Source organism: Rhineura floridana, chromosome 1 (genome assembly GCF_030035675.1).
Source record: "Rhineura floridana isolate rRhiFlo1 chromosome 1, rRhiFlo1.hap2, whole genome shotgun sequence".
Classification (NCBI taxonomy): domain Eukaryota; kingdom Metazoa; phylum Chordata; class Lepidosauria; order Squamata; family Rhineuridae; genus Rhineura; species Rhineura floridana.
Window position 1 is genome coordinate 47243742 of NC_084480.1, and position 19567 is coordinate 47263308.

Below are 19567 nucleotides of genomic sequence, written 5' to 3' on the forward strand. Positions count from 1 at the left end.
TCACCCGGAGACCCAGAGAGGACCCCCAAAAACCGGAGTCTCCAGGCGAAAACTGGACACCTGGCAACCCTATGTTAAACCCACACACACAAGGAGATGATGCTGTCAGTCTGTACTGAGATTATAATCTAAACTGATTTTGTGAAGGATCCCCCTCCCCTCCAAAATCTGGAAAATCCAGAGTTTCCACAAAGAAGCTCCTAGTTCCCAATAATAATAATAATAATTTTTATTTGTTGGTTGCCTATCTGTCCAGGTTAGTGGACACTCTAGGAGACTTACAATAATAGAGAGCAGTACATAATACAAAATAAAATACAAGCAAACACAATCATAATCAATTTAAAACCAATTTCTTTTTAAAACCTTATAAAATTAATCCTCCCCAATCCCATAGGCCCGCCTGAATAGCCAGGTTTTTAAGGCTTGGCGAAAACCCATCAGGGAGGGAGCATGTCGGAGATCAAAAGGAAGGGAATTCCCTTTCATGCAGGAACTTTAACAATGGAGATTTAGGTTTGCCATCTGTCAGTTTTTATTTATTTATTTATTTATTATTCATATGCCGCTTCATACTTCAAAAGAAGTTTCTAAGTGGTTTACAGTGTTGTAAAAACAAAAAACAAGATTATAAATTTAAAATACAAACAATTTGAAAAAATCATCGTTAACATTAAACATCATAAAAACCAAATTACACATTTAAGACAATACAAAGCATTTAAAAATATCTTAAACATTAATATAACAAAATAACTAACATAATAAATCACAATCACTACATTCACCATACAACTCTATTTACAGTGCTAGGATCAATTTTTGATCCAGGCACTTAGAATCCAGGAATAGCTAGAAAGGATGCAGATTGCTTAAGACAATATTTTCCCTTCCCCACCCAACCCTGCTCTTGTGTTATTTGCTTTAATTCTGTTGGGTCTCATCCTCACACTGCTAGGTTCCACTCAAAGAGCCAGAGGGAGGATTGCTTATGGGGGTGTTTCCCTTCTTTCCATTTCCCCCACATACACACACACCACTTGGCTCACACAGCTTGCTGTAAGCACAATTATTATGCATCACTGGCTTGAATGAAGCCAATGATGCAAAGCATCTTCCTCTGTGGGCACAGATCAAGCCACACCTACAAAGGAAACATTTTAGTGATATCAGGTGATTGACATGTGGGAGACCCTGCCCACCTGTCAAAATAACCCGCTGGCTGGGTTGTTCCCTACACCTGACCAAAGACTCTGGTCAGACAGTAAAAGAGGAATCAGGCTATCACAAGCCCTGAGTGAGTCAACTGGCAGCAGAGGAATGTGAAACAAAAGGGACACACTGGTTATCTACCCCCTTCCTGGCCATGTTTGTCTCTCCTCCAGTGTCAACTGAAACTTAACATATGACCCCTTCTTGACCAGACCAAGGCACTCCATCTAATGCTTCTAACACTATTTGCAACAGGGACCAGGTAGATGTGTCTGAGAAGTGTACCAGTGAAACATGAAGGTAACAGCCCTTCCCTATAGTTTGTCCCTTTGGTTTGTTGGGTATTCAAAGGAATATTGCCTTACTAATAGCCAGGGAGAAACTTGTTTTCCATGAATTCATCTAATCCAGGGGTACCCAAGTGGTGCCCTCCAGATGTTGTTTGACTCCTTTAGCCCCAGGCAGCATGCCCAATGTACAGGGACAATGGAAGTTAGAGTCCATCATCATCTGGAGGAAATCACATTCGTCTAATCCTTTTTTAAAACATCACCTCAGATAGGTTTGGACTTCTAGTCAAGAACTCCTCTAATCCTAATCCTACCCTTATTCCAAAGCATCCCTACTTTCCACAAACTGATCTGAACTGTAAAACTTCCTCTACTTCAGGATCCCAGCCAGGGTGGTATGGTATAGTGGTTAGTGTGTCAGACTAGTAATGGGGAGACTCAAGTTTAAATCCCCACACAACCACAAACTCATTGGGACAATCAGAATTTCTCAGCCTAACACACCTCACAGGGTTGTTGCATTGATAACATGGAGCTGGGGGAGGAGCTATATACACGAGGTCTTTGGAGGAAAGGCAGGATTCAAATGCAGTAAATGAATAATAAACTCTGAAGGGGAGACACCAGAAAAGATCAAAGTTGAGAACAGGAAATGCTCCCTGAATGACCCTGGCACCATATGGACACAATCTTATTGTTGGATGTGTAGATCGTGCACAGTGGATTGCCCTGGTGAATGACTCACACCAAAGAATGGACAGAGGGAGTGCTACTCTATTGGTTCTCCTGGACCTCTCAGCAGCTTTTGATACCATCAACCACAGTATCTTTCTTGGTTTAGGAGGTCAAGTCCTGTGGTAGTTCCAGAAGATGGTGCTGGGGGACAGTTGCTCCACCCCATGGCCACTGGCTTATTCTTTTTAAATATATATATTTATATACCACTTAAATCATTTGCATTTCAAAGCAGTGTACATAAAAACAAGTCATACATAAAACAATAAGATAATCATAAAACTAAATTATGATGGGGTACTTCCAGGTCAATATCATCCCATATGCTCTTTAATAGTTACATTAGAGTGCTGCAAGAAATAGTCTCTAGGTTTGGGCTGCACTGTCGCAAGTACGCAGATGACATACAGCTCTACCACTCCATCTTCAGATTCCAGGGAGACTATGGAAGTCCTAAATCTGTGCTTAGAGGTGATCTTGGAATGAATGAGGGCAAACAAATTGAAATTAAACCCAAGTAAGATGGATGCGTTGTGGGTTGGGAGATCACCTGCTTGAGAAGGTGGTCTACAGCTGGTCCTAGGTGGGGTGGGACTCTTCCTGAAGGCCAGGTCCACAGCTTGGGAGTTCTTCTGGATTCTGTGCTGACTGGGGACAGCCAGGTGACATTAGTTACCAGGAATGTGTTTCACCAGTTTTGGCTGGTGCAATAACTGCAACTCTATCTATAAGAGGTCTAACTTGGCCATAGTAATCCATGCCCTGATTGCATCTAGGCTTGACTGCGGTAACTCATCAACATGGGGCTGCCTTTAAAGATAATTCAGATGCTTCAGTTGGTACAAAATGCAGCAGCTAGAGCCCCAATTTGTGCTAGGTGGTCTGCTTGTATGATACCATTATTGTACCAGATGCACTGGCTACCAGTGCACTTCCAAGTCAATTTGCAATTTAACCTCTAAAGCCATGAACAATTCAAAAGACCACCTGCCCCAAATTGTCCTGCCTGCACTCACTACAACAGAGGTCCTCCTGAAGTCTGTGAGATTGGCGGGCACAAGAGCAAGAGCTTTTCCTGTGGTGGCCCTATACTTCTGAACTTCTTACCTGTTGACATCCACAAATCCAACAAACTCCAATCTTTTGAGAAAGCTGTTTCCGGTTTTAGATTGTACAGGTGTGGGGATCTTTTACTGCTGATTTTGCGATGTTTATAGAATCTGTTATTTGAATTCTTCTTTGGGAGCTATTTTACTTTGTTAGAGTTGATGTGCTCTTATTTTAAATATGTAAACCACCTTGGTATTTTATTTTGAAAGGTGACAAATCATTTAAAATAAATGCTCTTTAATATGATTGTATTTTGCAAATCTTTTGTAAGCCACTTTGAGCTTCTTGGGGCTACAATGCAGGATAAGTATTCCAAACAAATAAAAGAAAACCTTGATCTCACAGCACTAACCACCTATAGGCAGTGATTTCCCACAGTGGGCAGTATTTGAGAATATACATGTTGATGTAGTAAAGACAGAACAACAGTTCAAACATCTGGATATTAATTGCCATATAACAGAATTTAAAGATATTTGGGGGCTTAGTAAATCAAAATGCAAACTCAATATAAGTTTTAGAGAAAATGGCTATTCTGCAAACTTCTATTATTTATTTTTATTAAAAAAATAATTAGTGGATTAAAAATTGGATACCCAGGTTTTCCCTCACATTTTTATGGGAAAGCACAATGCCCAAACACGAAAGGACAGGAAATAAGAAGAGAAAGAATAGCTGGGGAAAGAGTGGAAAGATTTATTTATTTATTTATTTATATTCCACCCTTCCTACCAGCAGGACCCCAGGGTGGCATGTAATTCATTTCAGGGCATGCAATTCCCTTTTTCTGCTCTCCCCCCAATATCACTCAACCCAGAGGTTACATTTATACAACTCCTCTCCGGGAGGAAGAGGGTGGTAGCTCTGTGATAACTTGGAAGTAAGTGACTCCTTCACAAGCACATCTCACCTCATGAAAATGGCATGGCAAAAGTTATCATCTGTGGAAACCACACACATGCCACAATAATGCAAGTGCCTAGTTTAACTCTGTCCATATAACAGAAGTATTAAAAGTACAGTAGAAGTATTTTCACATATGGATATCAGAACTATGCAACATTATCAGTTCTCTTTGTTCTTATCTTCTGGTTCCCACATGTGCAAGTGCTAATTACTACAAAGTAATCAAAGTTCATATCAGAAAGCAATGACAATACTACCTTCATAACGTGTTCTGCTCAAAGCAAAAGCAGGAAAGCAAATACATAGTTTGACCTTAAGTTGCTGGTGGGGGAGGGACTCAACTGTGTCAGGCAAGTGGGCACTTCTGACTCAGCTGTGTTTGGCTGTGCCCAGATCAGAAGGAACTCTGCCTACGTACAGCTGGCCTAAAGTAGTGATCCCAGACTTCTACATACAGTAGCTGACTGGACTTGACAATTTAATCTTACTTCAACATAGGCGATAAGCCAGAGATCTCCAGCACACCCAAGGGTGGTATGCTAGCTTAGGGGCCCAGGGCAGGTTCCATGATAACACACAGCTCTGTCCTAAACATAGCTCAGTGCTACTCCTTGCCCCCTAAATCTGCCATGTGAGATGGCCACCTCACTCTGCCCAAAGGTAGAGCCAGCCCTGTGACATATACACTTAAAGATAGAGATTAGTAACTGCCGGCCCTAGGAAGGATCCTGGATCCCTCAGGAATGTTACCTGATTGCTCCAGTTGCCAACTCAGAGGCAAAAAGGTGCATATGAGTGGAGAAAGCAGTGGCTGGCCCAGGGACTTGCCCCTAGTCCATTTGGAATCACTATCACCTCTTAGCAAGGGTCCATTAAAAATAGTTGCTAACTTGGGTCCTTGTTATAAAGGGATGGAAAGCTTGGAAAGTGGCTGGATAAGAACAGTCTAAAATGCAGTTTGTGTCCATGCTTTTTACATACTTTATCTGTATCTCTGAAGTATAATATCCACATCACATACCACCCTTCACTCTCAAGATTGCTATTTGGTTGACATCAGCTCCTTAAGCTATGGGTAAAAACCATTAACAAAGCATTTTCTACAGAAAAATACCACCAGGGTCAAAAATAGAATATTTCAGAAATTAGGGCTACACACACAAATTCTATTATATCATATTTAATTAATGAGGAATGAAGAGTTGAATCAAACTGAGCAGCACTGAACATATTTAACACTGAAATCACCCCTGAACCTTTTGATGCTTTCCATATTTCTCTAAAACATAAATGTTTAACATTTGACACTTAGAGAATCTGCCTTTATCAAGGAAGGGGTCTTTTTTTTATGACAGTTGAGAATTTTTTTTTAAAAAAAGGTCTAAATTGCCATCAACAAATGCCTCTGAAAATCTTACTGTCCTCTTGCCTTTTAATCCTAAAAAGACAGAGTTGCTAATTCCCTTATAAAACCAATTTAAGCATGAAAAGTCAGAATAAAATATTGCAAAATTGTAACTTTTACATACTTGCACATTTCAGTGTGTTTTCAACTAGGGGCCCAATGCATGGCTCATAAAAAGGAAGTGAATACCGTATATATGTTTTTAAATTAAACTGAAACCTACCACTGCATGTTTAAAAATATACATTATACTTTCAGCATATTAGCACTTCCTGTTGCAAGTACATTTCATAATATATTGAATGTGCCAATGCATTGTTTAAAGTTTCTCTGCATCTAAGGAAGTTTATAAGGGGAAAAACTAATTACAGAATAAACTGCCTATGAGTTTTTAAAACCCGCAATTGGGCAATACTTTTATTAGGTTAACCAAAATGTCACAAGATTGTGAACAAGTTTTCAAGTTCCCCAGAACTTCAACAAGCTTGATATTAAGCAAAATAGAGGTGGAAGAAAGAAATAATTTGGCCTAAGATTGAAGTTACAAAATCTGCATTTAGTGACAATCCTATATGTCAACCTAGAAACTAGACCCATTGATTTCAATGAGGCCTAGTCCTGGATAAGTGGTGTACTATTTATTGGATTGGACTCCACTAGATGCTATGGAAGTTTCAGACTGTATATAAGATTGCTCAAACAAAGAAACATGCAGTGGCCGATTCCTCATTTTGAAAATATAAAATCCAACAATTACCCAGGCCTGCCTCCAACTTTAAAAAAAAAACACAAGTTCCTTGATAGGAAGAGAACAGAAGAGAAAGATGGCAGTTCGTATATTAGCAAAGCTAGAGATTAATTTCAGGTGGTGTACTTTGTAAAAACAGTCAATAAAAGTAAATTGGGCAGTTTCATCTAGTGGTTGGAGGACATGTAACCCTCATAAAGTCAAGTTCCATCTTCGGGTAGTCAGTTTCCACCAGCTTTAGGATTTCATGTCTTAGCTGTTTCTCCATTACACACTAGAAGAAAAGGAAGTCATTCTTATCTGTGAGAAAAATCCCAGAACCATAATGTCACAAAATCATAAGCAACACCCCAGAACTCTTCATTAGACTGATCAAACATAACATCCAAGCTGATGACAAGTTCTGGAGTACTTAAAAATGCTTGCTCATGACTTTGAGACATTTTGATTGGTCGTAATAAAGGTATTACCAACTGTGGATTTTTCTTACGGACCAACATAACTTGTTTTGCTTTTTGTGTGTTTTCAACAATACCAAATGTAGCCATTCAGGAGTGCGATCTTAAAACTGGAGCACAATTCCAGTTTCAGGTGCTTTTAAGAGATTTTTCTTCAGTAAAATTCAGCCATTATATGACCATCCTCATTAGCAGTTACTCATTAACTATGAATAAAAGGGGTGAAGATAAACATGTCTGGCTGCCAAACTTTCAGCCATCAATACTTAACTAGAGAAATGTTTGCAGAAACCCACAACAGCTGCAAGCATTATGGGTACACCTAGAAAGTACACACACAACTAATTTTATAGAATAAGGTATTCCATTCAGGTATTCTCACCTGAAAAATCCATTGTTATACAAAAGTTGTCCTCTTATCCACTTTGGGAACTATATGTTCATAGAATAATACATTTTCACAATTACAAATCAAGCCCAAGTTAAGGACAAGGACAAGTTCCATGACTCTCAAGGCAAAGTTAAGCATGTGCTTAAATTATACCAATGTAAATCAAAAGTATTTTCATTAAATGCTTCACTTGGCTGAATAACACTTGAAATAAAGTGTTACAGGATATGGCTGGAGCTCCTTAGAGTAAGCGATATATCTTTGCATTTTAGAGAATTTAAATGTACTCCAGAACATGCAACTGTTGTTTTAAATTAATCTTATTTAAGAGTTGTAGCAGTGTGAATCAAGAACTTCGGTTTATATCCAGTTCTCAGTATGAACTATGAAGTCAAGCATGAGTAATATTTGAACTGAAAGGTGGTCACATATGGTGCAGCTGCATCGCTACTGAAATTATGGCAATGACTGTATCCACCATTCATTTCACTTAACCCCACTCTAAAAATCAGTTTGGATGGCCAAGTGCCTTTCAGGTTGAAAGTGAAACAGCCACTCCTAAATAAGATTGTGGTCCTACATACTAGGACTCCCCACCCTCTGTCTACTTCTATAGAGTATATAATATAGTATGGAAACAAGACAAATGTGTCTTTTTTTAGAAGAACAAAAAAATGGTGCTATCAGTTTGGAGGACCTGTGGAATGCTGAGGACAAGGAGATAAGAAAATACTAGAGTAATCCATTTCACTTTCTGAAGGCCGGTGGGGGGGGGTCGGACAACTTTCAAGTTAACATTAACCTAAAGACAAGAACTCCCATCTTTGCTGTTGCTTACTATTGTGGGGGGATGCCACTACTCAATCACAACTATAGTAAAGCCTTGGATTTAATCATTTTCTATGGGAACTTCTCACTTCCGCTCCAGGGGAAGGGGAAGCTAAAGGAACCTGAAGTAAGGTAGATGGCGCAAGTCTAGAGAAAGCCATGGATTGTTGAAGGTGTCTTCAATAAAAAATTTAAAGAGGACAAAGGAGAAATTGATCTATTTGAGCCTTTACTAGCTTATAGTATCCTGGAGATAAGCATTAGAATGTGGGTGTGTGCATGCACATATACCATTAAAGTAAAAAATACCTGCTATTCCCCACATTATACCCCCCTCCCCAGCTGTTACTATATTTATAACCCACCCATACTCCAAGGTCTCTCTCCGAAGATCACAGAGTAAGTTTCCTCACTGAGTAAGGACTTGAACATGAGTCTCCCTGGTCCTAAGCCAACATACTAATCACCACACCAGGACTAGCAGCCAATCCTAATCCTAAACCCTTTACCATTATATACAGCACAGCAGAGGAAGAATGCAGAAGGAGTGGGAGGTATCTTCTGCAAGCCCTAAGCAACACTACAAGGCTCCAATTCCACGATGACTGGAGCCTTGAGCAGGAGCATACATGTTCAGGGCAGGGAATACACTCGTTTTAAATATTTATGAAGTGCTGTACATAATAAAATGGTTTCTCCTCACAGTCTAAAAGAGCTATCTTGAACAACTAACACTATATCAGTAGCACATCCACTTGGAGCTGGGGGAGAGGAATAATCTTTGACTTCACACTGCACTTTAGATGTGCTCCAAAGTCCTTATAAGTGCATCAAGAAGGAGGATTAGTCTAGGCATCACCATCCACTGGGGGTAGTGGGGAAGTCACTTACCATAGCAAATGAATTTGCTAGCATTGTTGCAGCACTGTCAGGTTCTCCAACCTGTTTGCAAATTCACTTGTGAATGTAACCATAAAAAGGTGTGACACAAGTGAAGGTGGGTGAAACATGGAGACACATTTATTTAATTTTATGCAAATTACTGTGTACCTGTGCAGGAACCTAACTGCTAACTAATCAGCCAAACCTGGCACATGAAAAGGGGTAGATTTTAAGCCCACTCACTTTTGTTAGTGGATATGTGTGGCTGGGGAGGTCTTCCTAATTCACCTCATCTCAGGGCCCCACAACTCTGAGCAGGTCTTACAGGTTAGCCCCAAAGGTGAACGATAACCAACCAACATAAACCCGGAAGACAAGTCTTGGGTTTCACCTTATAAGATAGTCACTAAGGGTAGTCTCCAAACCCTAACCTGTAGAACTAATGCACATACCTGCTAGATGTGACCAAACCTATTTAAAATGCCAAACTGAATAACCTAACAAAATGAGAAAGCAGTGCAGAGTAGGCAGGAAAAAACATTCAGCCAAGCCAATGAGCTGGCTAACAAAAAATCCTACTCTGTCTCAGAAAGGCAACCAGGTGAACCTGCACTGTGCTCAAGGAGGGTTGCCAGACATTGCAAAGGACTGAAGAGGCCGTGGGAGTGGAGCAGCTGGCTTAAATAGCCCTCAGTGTGGCCCCACCCTCTTAGCAACAGTACAGTATGTGAGAGCACACTACATGGCTGAACCCACGCCAGGGCTTCATTCCTAGTGCGGCTGCCAAGGCCCACTGCTGCCAGAGCATGTTGCTCCCAGCGGCTGAACAGGCATTGCTATGGCAAGATTCATCCCCTTGCCATAGCAGTGAATTTGCAAACATGTTAAATATGGAGAACCAGACAACACTGCAACAATGCTAACCTCTAAAAGCAACCTCTGTTCCCCTAATGTAGACAGCACCTACTAGGAGCCATCTCCAATTCTTCTAGCTCATCAAAACAACACACACAAAACACAAGGACCTCTTCCTCCCTTGCTGGCTACAGTTCATCTACCAAGCGATTCTTTGTCAGAAATGCTTCTTTAGAACACTAATCTCAACCCTACTCCAACTAGTAGTAGGAGTCTTGACAGGCCATTGTAAAGACATATTTCAGAGGTTAGTGGCCAATGAGGAATCATCAGTTTTATCTTGAATTATCAAGTCACTCTACCAATCTCTAGCAATCAAGTACACACAAAAAAGCCACTTAACATAATAATGTTAAGCACTGGTGGCTCTGGACAGTGGGAGCAACTGAGCTTGGAGATTTATTGGCGCAAGTGGCGGTCGAGCGTCAGGTCCATGGCATTGTTTTAAAAACAGATCTGCTAGAACAAGAGAGCCATGAAAGCTATCAGACTTGAGAATTAATGCGTATTCCATTGTCCAAGGCTGTGAGGACCTCAGAAGAAGGCTGTGAGGACCTTGCGACAGGGTGAGTCGCTGCTGCCATTATTACCATCATGGGCATGGAGGCATGCGGGCCCAGCCCTCGGGTGCTGACTTTCTGGGACGTGGAGGAGGCCGAGTTGCTGGGCACCAACACCCAGGGCTCTGAGTCCGAGATCGAGTTTGCTGACTTCACTCAGCCCAGCTAGACTCTGATGCCGCCCAAAGTGGGGGGCGATGTGGGTGGCGGCAGCAGCAGCAGAGTAGGATGTTCCACGCAAGGCACCCCTGCAGTCCCTGGAGGGGCAGTGGGGTTGTCCTCTGTCACCTCGCCAGGGCAGCTGGACGCCCAAGAAAATCAGGACATTCCCCTCCCAACAACAAACCTATGAAACTATAGACCTGGTTGCAAATGCAATTCAGCTGGCTTTGAGGAGACTGGAATTTAACACAGAAAATGCAGTTACTTGTACCATGGATAAAACCACCATTAAGAGCTACTATGTGTATTGTTATTTAACTTTTGCAGATTGTATTTTGCATTGTTTTATTGATGCATTTTTATATTGTATTTTATATTTGTGTTTTTTGTAAGCTGCCTTGAGGGCCTTTGGCCAAAAGGCGGGGTATAAATAAACATAATAATAAACATAATAAACATAATGTAGCACCCAAGAAACTAATTTATGGCACAAACTCATAGAAAAAATCCACTTCTAAAGTAAAATGCATGTGATGAAGCAGGCTCTTACAAAAGATCACATAATAGATTTCAAAATAGTCTTTTGGCACCTCAGGGCCTAACAAATTCTATCATGTCATTGGTTTTCATGGATTAGAGTCCCTCAGATGCACAAATGGTAATCCTCGTGTGCAGGTTATAAGCAAGAAGGCCAGAGGGATATGAAATGTGTATATATTCCAGCAACCAAGGATGACACTTCATGTATCTAATAACATTTTCTCCAGTCCACAAAAAGTTTATGCCCTAATAAAATATATTAGTCTTAAGGTACCGCAAGACTTTGTTTTTGCTGGAACAGACTAATACCCCTCTGGAAAGAGTAAAAATAGCTCTCGGGTGCCACAAAAAATTTTAAACTCTCAGGAGGTAACTTCATATTTAAAACATAGTAAATTACAAAGCACAGGTCCATGTGGAATTGTAATTCCCCTACATTACAATCATAGCAGCTGTAATTTTTATAAAATATAACTTGAATTAAACTCAAGTACAGGGAAATGGGGGAACCTAAAAGTCTTATAAACTTTATTATTTTCTTCGCAGAACAGCCATCTCCAAATATAAAACAAGTTAGCTAGACTGACTCAACTGGCAGCTGACAGCAAAAACGTCTTAGCAAATAATGCAAAGCATGTGTCAGAAATAGAGCTAAATGTCAGAAATAATTGTATTATTATTGTTCCAGTGATAAAGTGTAGAGTTTTAGAACATATTGGAGCTTACGTCTCAGATTATCTGTGAACTCAGTGGTAGACTTTGGGCAAGCCAGAAGGGCGTTTCCTACATTATGTTTTTAACATGTATACATAAAGAGGTGCATGCAACATAAAGTGAATGTCCTTGCCAGTGAGTTGGCATTGGACACTGCTCCTCCTTGTGCGTGCTGCTATGTTAAAACCAGAAGTTACCTTCTGCCTCAGTTCCCTATCTGATTTATATCATATTCTTTTTGTGAGAATGAAGATATTACCACAAAGACACATTATAAGTGAAAAGCAAATTGCTTAGATTCATAAAGCTCAACTAACTACTTCAGAAGAGTTGTGGTCCAACTTTTTAGGTGTACTCTTGATTGTGAATGCAGAACCTATCAGATTGTTATGTTAATGTAAGATACTTTTGGTATTTGGGGAGTTAACAGCCATACAACCCAAAAGAAATATATATATTTTAAAAATCCCATTATGTAAACACCCAATCACTACAAACTGTCTGGACCAGTTTATTTGCTCTGTTGTGTATGTCAGCACATATTTCCCACCATTAGAGAAGAGACAATCAAGTTACAAAATATGAGGTGGAAGTCCAGAAGGCTTAGCAATGGCAGGATAGTACTTTGAGCTTAACTTCTTTCATGATCACATTTTTGTCAGCTTCTTATTTGTTACTCCATGACTGGGAGATTTTGTTCTTGTATGTCATTCTGCTACCGTTAGTAATACTATACATAGTATTCAATGCACCTGAAACTAACTGAGGCTAAAATTTATTCTTGTTCCTGTAGCTCAAGCCTGCCAAAGATGAACAACTGTTTCCTCTGTTAGCAGATTTGTATTACTATCACTCGCAGAAAGGTACATCTTTTTTCAAACCATTTCCTGGCTCAGTCTGAAGGAGAACTCTGAACTTCTGCCATGGAGCCTCATGGTGTGCTGTGTAGGCAATTATTGCCAGAGAAAACAGCACACACTTCAGCCAAAATTGTAGGTTTCTTGGGGCCATCAGCAGCAAGGCAAGGTGCTATTAATGCAGGTTTAAACACGGCAAAAGGAGGAAGAATAACAATGTGCTTTTTCTTCATGTTACCTGAACCAATTAGTGTCAACATCCATCGGAGTCACTTGTGAATTAGGATAGCTACCTTGCCCCAGCCAAGGAGCAAGATATGGTTTGCCAGTTCAAATATTTTAAATAATGTTTACTTCCCAGAACTGTGGGCTCATTAACAACACCAGTAGGCAAAGGTCCTCTAAGTAAGGAGTCTTCATTACAAAGCTACACAGTCCTGATCTAAAACCTTGGAGGTTTCCTCAAAGTAGGACATCTGGAGGCAAGACTATAGACGTTTGGCATGCTTTATAATCCAGACACCATTTGAGGCTGGCACCCAGGACCTACGTGGGGCTGGCAGCTAAACATTTCATATAGGTTTTATGGAAAGTTAAGGGGCCTTCCAAACTCTGCCACGAGACATATATGGAACCTTATAAGACTGGGAACAGTCAGAGAACACTGTACCTGCCCAGTGCAATATTACAAGTTTAGTAACATATACAAGTGAGGGGTGGTAAGGAGTTGCAATAATGGGCATGCTTCTACTGTCGACTCAGAGTAGTTAACTGTCATGACTCCTCCCTACCAAGGTATCCTGGAAATTATAACTATAGGGCAGTGTGATGACACTTTAACACAGTTCTCAGCAGCCTCCCAACAGAAACTCTTCAAGAGAGAAACATAATACTAACACACTTCACTCTGATGTAAGTTTGCATCCCTCTTAAATGAAACAGCAAAGACCTTTTGATGAAGGGTACAGACTTCCATCTCATAAAGATAAAACAAATGGAGGAATTCCTTCACTTCTATGATAAGGAGGAATTTGGGAAGTGGGACACACACAGAAAGACTTTCTATTAATTATAACTGTTTCATACATTGTATTTTTAAGCACACACCCATTTTCTTAATGCTAAGAAAATGGATACATGCACCCCAAATACACACTCACAGAAGCCACAACTGGTCATTACTCTCTGCATGGCATACCTCTTATGGGAAAACGACAGACTACAATCATATATTCACATGCCCAGGAGTAAATCCCCTTCAGATCAATGGAGATTACTTCCGAGTGGACATGTATGGGATTACCCTGTCAGTCTGTGAAACAAGCCTAAGGACACTTACTTTGGACTAAATCCTAGTAATCTCAAGAGGCTTACTTCTGAGTAAATATGTGATTTGGAATCCCTTCAATAACACATACCTATCTAGAAACTGTATAACAGGGCCATTACTCTCAGGCCATACACTCCTACCAATTGAACTCTGCAGCTGAAGGAAGCCTTTAACGTCACATTTGTTTCTGTCTAAGAACTCCACCAGCAGAAGATTTCTCAAAAAGCAACCCCCCCCAAAAAACACTGCTTGTTTGTTCAAAAACTACAGAAGCCATACGGACACCGGGGCAATCCGCCTGTGACACCTTGACATACGAAATCCTTCCTGCTGCAGCTGGAGAGGAAGGGCCAGAGACCAACCTCCAAGCCACTCAGGTAACAAGCAGCCCTTTTCCAGCGACAGGTGTTTCTCGTCATCTCCACCACAAACCGCAGCCCAAAGGACACGTGTCCCTCTGTGGGGCAAGGGCAGGCCTTGGCGCCGAGCACTCTCTCACCTGAGACCTTCTAAAGCCTCTCTCTCAGACCCGGGGGAAACAGAAAAGAAGGGGAAAATAAAGATATGCATATCCAGGCCAAGCGGTCCATTTTGATACAAACTCACACCCTCCTTCGAGTAGGCAGCAAGCGAGACAAGTCAACGCCAGGGTACTTACAGCCATAGCGGGGTCTCTGCAAGGCCGGCGAGGAGGACTCCTCATAATGCATTCTCCCGGTGAACAAACTTCGCGTACCCGCCAGCCAGTATAATCCCAGCTCCTGGAACAGAGAGAGCCTTCACCGTCCCTCAGCCGCTGCCGCTCCAAATGCGCGAACACACCCACCCTCACGCACAGTAGGGGGAGTCGCCTGTTCCTGCAGCTGTACACTTTTGGCCTCTTCCGCAACGGCCCCAAGGCAGTCACGATGCGCTACCAGGGGCTTTAAAAGCTGCCGACGGGGAGTGACTTTCCTGCAATCAGACCAAACCTAAAGACGGACGCGCGCGCCTCACGTCTTCTTCTTCCTCCTTCTCCTCCTCCTCCTGCCGCCGCCAAGCGCAAATGAAGTTCGGAGTAAGCCGGAGGTCGGCTCTCGTCTTATCTTTTCCCTCCCCCTCTCCGATTTGCTCCTTCGCGAGCAGGACTCGTCCGTTTTACCTGGCTGCCTACTTACGCGCGGCGCCCTCTCAGGCCGGGCACGAGTGGCGGCGGGAGATTAGCTTGTTTCTTCGCGCGCTCAGTTCTATCCTGAGAAAAGCCGCCAAAGTGAACTCTTTCTCCACCCCCACTGCGTTTCCTCTCGTTCTCATTTTCCCCAGCCCCGTTATTCACGGGGGAGGGGGCGACAGAACCGGCTCCGCAGCGACCCCTCTCGTCTGTAACGACGGTCGACGCAGCTGGGTGGGCCGAGCCCCCTCCCCTATCCTCGATTTGCAATCTGCATGTAGGAGCCCGGAGAGAGGGCACGGGAGATGACTCCAGCCTCGGGGCTTTCCACTAAACTGACTTCCCTCGTCTCAAGAACCAGGTGTGTAGCTTGTGGGGGTCGCACTACAGAGGGTTTTTTTTAAAATTATTCTTTAAAAATACACGTCAGGAAACAAAAGAACTAGCCTGTTTCATCCTATTTCTGTCCCAGACAGTTGCTCGGTTACAGTAAAAGGCTCCTTCCCTCCAAAGATACTTGACCAATAAGCACCTCCTTCCAGAAATAGAAAGTATTGCCGGCTTTGTGAGCAGCACCTTGTTCACAGAGCTTAGACGTCACTGTTACGGGCAGACGTGGGAGGGCTCGACTCTGAAACATATTTGAGATTAAGGATAGAGACCCTCTCTTTCATGATTCAGGGACTATCGTAAATCGTCACACAGGCTGCCGAGGCTGAGGGTCCAAGCCTAACCCCCAGATACACCAATTGTGAGAGGTTAAGATCCCTACCCCACAACCCCTGAGCTGGCCTTTAAACCGGTGTAAATGACCGTGGCTGAAGGAAAGTCCTGGTGCTTTAAATTAAGCTGGGAGAAGTTATGCATTATACAGGGCAACTAAAGAGGCATGTGAAGGGAGCGGAATGGGGGTTGGGAGAGGAAAACAAATTTATGCTGCATCCTCTCATCTGTGATCCTTAATGTAATTTACACCATCAAAAATGGAGGTGTAATTAAATTCACCTGGTAGGAGACAATAGAAGGGCAGAAAATGACCACAGAATCCCACCCCCTTGCCAAGAGCAGCCAGAATGATGTTTAGCTAGGGCTGCAATCTCAATGATCAAGGGGATGGAACAACTCCCTTACGAGGAAAGGTTGCAGCATTTGGGGCTTTTTAGTTTAGAGAAAAGGCGGGTCAGAGGAGACATGATAGAAGTGTATAAAATTATGCATGGCATTGAGAAAGTGGATAGAGAAAAGTTTTTCTCCCTCTCTCATAATACTAGAACTCGTGGGCATTCAAAGAAGCTGAATGTTGGAAGATTCAGGACAGACAAAAGGAAGTACTTCTTTACTCAGCGCATAGTTAAACTATGGAATTTGCTCCCACAAGATGCAGTAATGGCCACCAGCTTGGATGGCTTTAAAAGAAGATTAGACAAATTCATGGAGGACAGGGCTATCAATGGCTACTAGCCATGATGGCTGTGCTCTGCCACCCTAGTCAGAGGCAGCATGCTTCTGAAAACCAGTTGCCGGAAGCCTCAGGAGGGGAGAGTGTTCTTGCACTCAGGTCCTGCTTGCGGGCTTCCCCCAGGCACCTGGTTGGCCACTGTGAGAACAGGATGCTGGACGATGGGCCACTGGCCTGATCCAGCAGGCTCTTCTTATGTTATGTTCTTAACCCCACTGATCAGGGAGTAAGCCCCACTGAATTCAGTGGGACTGACTTCTGAGTATTGCAGTCTTACACAGGATATAAACCAGGTGAAACTGCTTTCTGAATTATGTACCTGATCAAGAGTGTTTTGCTTGGCTACAAATACACCCTTATAGAAGGACCTTACTTCTGAGTAGGCATAGCATACGATTATACTGTAAGCAACTAACAGATCCTTTAGAAAACAGGAGATCCTTTTTAAAATCCTTTAAAGCAGATTCTTTAGGAAACTGGTGAACTTTTTAAAAAATCTTGAAATATTAACTCTGTGCCAGATTGCGGCATAAGGCAAAAGACTTTTAGAAATCAGAAAGTGTGATTTCCAGATCACCATCATGACTCCCCAAGTGCCATTTCTTTTTAGGAATTAAGTCTAAAATACCACCTGGTACAATACCATCTGATTCAACCTTTTCAAAAATATTAATATGCACACAGTCCTATAACTGAAACAGCTGCTCAGTATACCTGGTCATTAGCCATTTCAAATGCACATGTTAACAGATGCTAATAGATCCAGCTTTTCAACATAACCTGTGAACATGACTTTGGAAAGCTGTAAAGAATACAAGTGTATCTCTATCTGCCACTTGTTTACAGCTGGACTTTATGACTCATTGCTTTGGTGTTTCAAAGAGTAATAGGAAAAATAAAGCTATATTGATTGCCAGGCTTTACCTCTTCTATACAAACAACCATAAAAAGCTTGATTTTGTCAGAAGTGAGAACAAAAATAAACAAACCGCTATTGACTTCAGAGGAGTACAGTTTTAAGCTAGTAGTGAAACAAAGCCTAATTAAACAAAACATGAAAGCAAATAAAAGAGAGGTTCAGGTCATTATTTCCTTTCCTCTTTGTGGGTGCACAAAGGGCAGATTCATCAGTACATAAATAAATAAACCTTGTTGGTGGGGCTCCAGGTAGTGTACCTTGGATGGAGAACAACAGAAAAGACTCCTTTAATGCTACCACTTTTATTTGTAATTTTCATATTTTGTGTATTCACTTTGTATAGAGCATCCACATGAGCTCATTGTTAGCCTGTTATATTTCAGTGCGTGTGGTAAAATACAACTGCACCATCCTGCCCAACGTGGATAGGCAAATGAAGAGTATTTCCAACAAGTGTACACCTAAAATTGACCTTAGCCATGGGAAATGACTGATACTTTGTCCCAGACAAAGGCTACACTGCATGTATTGTGTTTCTACCACAGCAGCAGTCTCAGAATATACTGTTCTGTGTTCAGTGATGTAGTGAAGGAAGCTTCAGGACACTTTTCTGGGCAGATGTCCTCTGCCAGAAGCACCACGTGAATTTATGGGCTTTCCTTGCGCTGGCAAGTAAATGGGATGATAATGAGGCTTTCAGGTTTGTGATGGATCAGCACAGAGAAGTCAGAGAATGAGGAAAATAATCAAGCAGAGTCTGGACAGTTCTTTTCTTTCATGGGGTTCCTACTTGACATTAGCAGTTAGAATAGTATCACTTCTTTACAAGTTTATTTGCAATTCTAATTATAAGCTAAAGGTTGCATTTCAGCTGGCTGCAGATCTTTTGTTAAAGCTAAATGTGTATTATGTTGAACTTATACAGTCAAAATTAAGTACCACTGAGTTAAGTGGAGATAATTCCCAGGTAACTAAGCATAGCATTGCCAGCATGCTGATCCTAATAAAGTGAGTTTTATTCTTTGATGGGTGGGTGTGTTCAAATAATGGTTCAACACAGCTTTTTGCATTTTTGGACTCTCTTTGAGGGTGTGGCTATGGACTGTCCTTGGAACCTGTCATGATGAGCTCTTGTACATCAAATGTTACTATTACACCATTGCCTTTCTTTCCACTTAATCAGGTTACAGTCTTCATCTGACGAGGAATTCTGGGATTCGTTGGACCGGGGGTCCTAGATGAAATTGAAGACACAGGCTTGCAGCAAAGTTAGGCCTTTATTGGTTACGTGCACATGGTCAGTCTCCCATGATGTTGGTGGAGAGCTGCATCATGGCACTGCTTGCTTGGAGGTTTTATACATTTCAGGACAAAGACATTTGTATTAATGAATCAGGAGGTTACACATCAGCATTACATAAGCATTGCATAGGCACTGCAGAGGCACCACACAGACACTGCATTATGTTCTAGTCAATTTGGCAATGTTCAGCACTTCACATACCAGCACATTCTTGCTGTGAGCTAAGCATTTCAGTTAATGCAATCCTTCCTACATCTTGGATAGTACAAGAATGTTCAGTGTCTGTTCAGTATTATCTTATAGAGTTGAAACTGTACCATACATCTCAGCACAGGCAGGGAAGACAGCTCTGAAAAGAAAAAGGTTCTGGCTGGCTACTAAACTATTAAAATATTATACACCTTTATAGCTTTATAAAAGAATATATTTTGCTTATTGTTTGTATATAAAAAAAATCCCCATCAGCTCCCTCCTCTGAAGCTAGCTAGAATACTAGCTTCACACAATATCGATTCTATTTTATTCATCTTAACGGATTTGGTGAAGAAAAGAGAAGAATAGCATTACAAAATTACTGGGTGTAATTAATCATTAATATCTCAACCGATTCATAACTTTAAATTAAAGAAATAAAAGGTCCTATTGCTATAAGGAATGACAGATAGCAGAGATTACCTATCCTAGGCCCAGGAG

At 41.6% G+C, this 19567-nt stretch overlaps 1 protein-coding gene and 1 long non-coding RNA gene across 3 annotated transcripts in view; one reads left to right on the top strand and one right to left on the bottom strand.

Moving 5' to 3' along the window:
• The window catches only part of IQGAP2 (IQ motif containing GTPase activating protein 2), a 211485-nt gene extending 195826 nt beyond the window's left edge, over positions 1-15659 (bottom strand). The window contains exon 1 of one of the 2 annotated variants that reach the window (XM_061620404.1): positions 15641-15659. Coding sequence is in view for 1 of the 2 variants with exons in the window: in XM_061620395.1 (XP_061476379.1) it covers positions 14702-14753 (52 nt within the window). In the remaining variant the exon portion in view is untranslated. Of the gene's footprint in view, positions 1-14701; positions 15540-15640 lie in introns of those variants that run through there. The other variant, XM_061620395.1, reaches the window with a different exon arrangement.
• On the top strand, positions 14154-19280 carry LOC133381383 (uncharacterized). Its single transcript, XR_009761669.1, has 2 exons — positions 14154-15554; positions 18755-19280. It is a non-coding gene; the product is annotated as an uncharacterized LOC133381383 (long non-coding RNA).
• Positions 19281-19567: the final 287 nt, after the last annotated feature.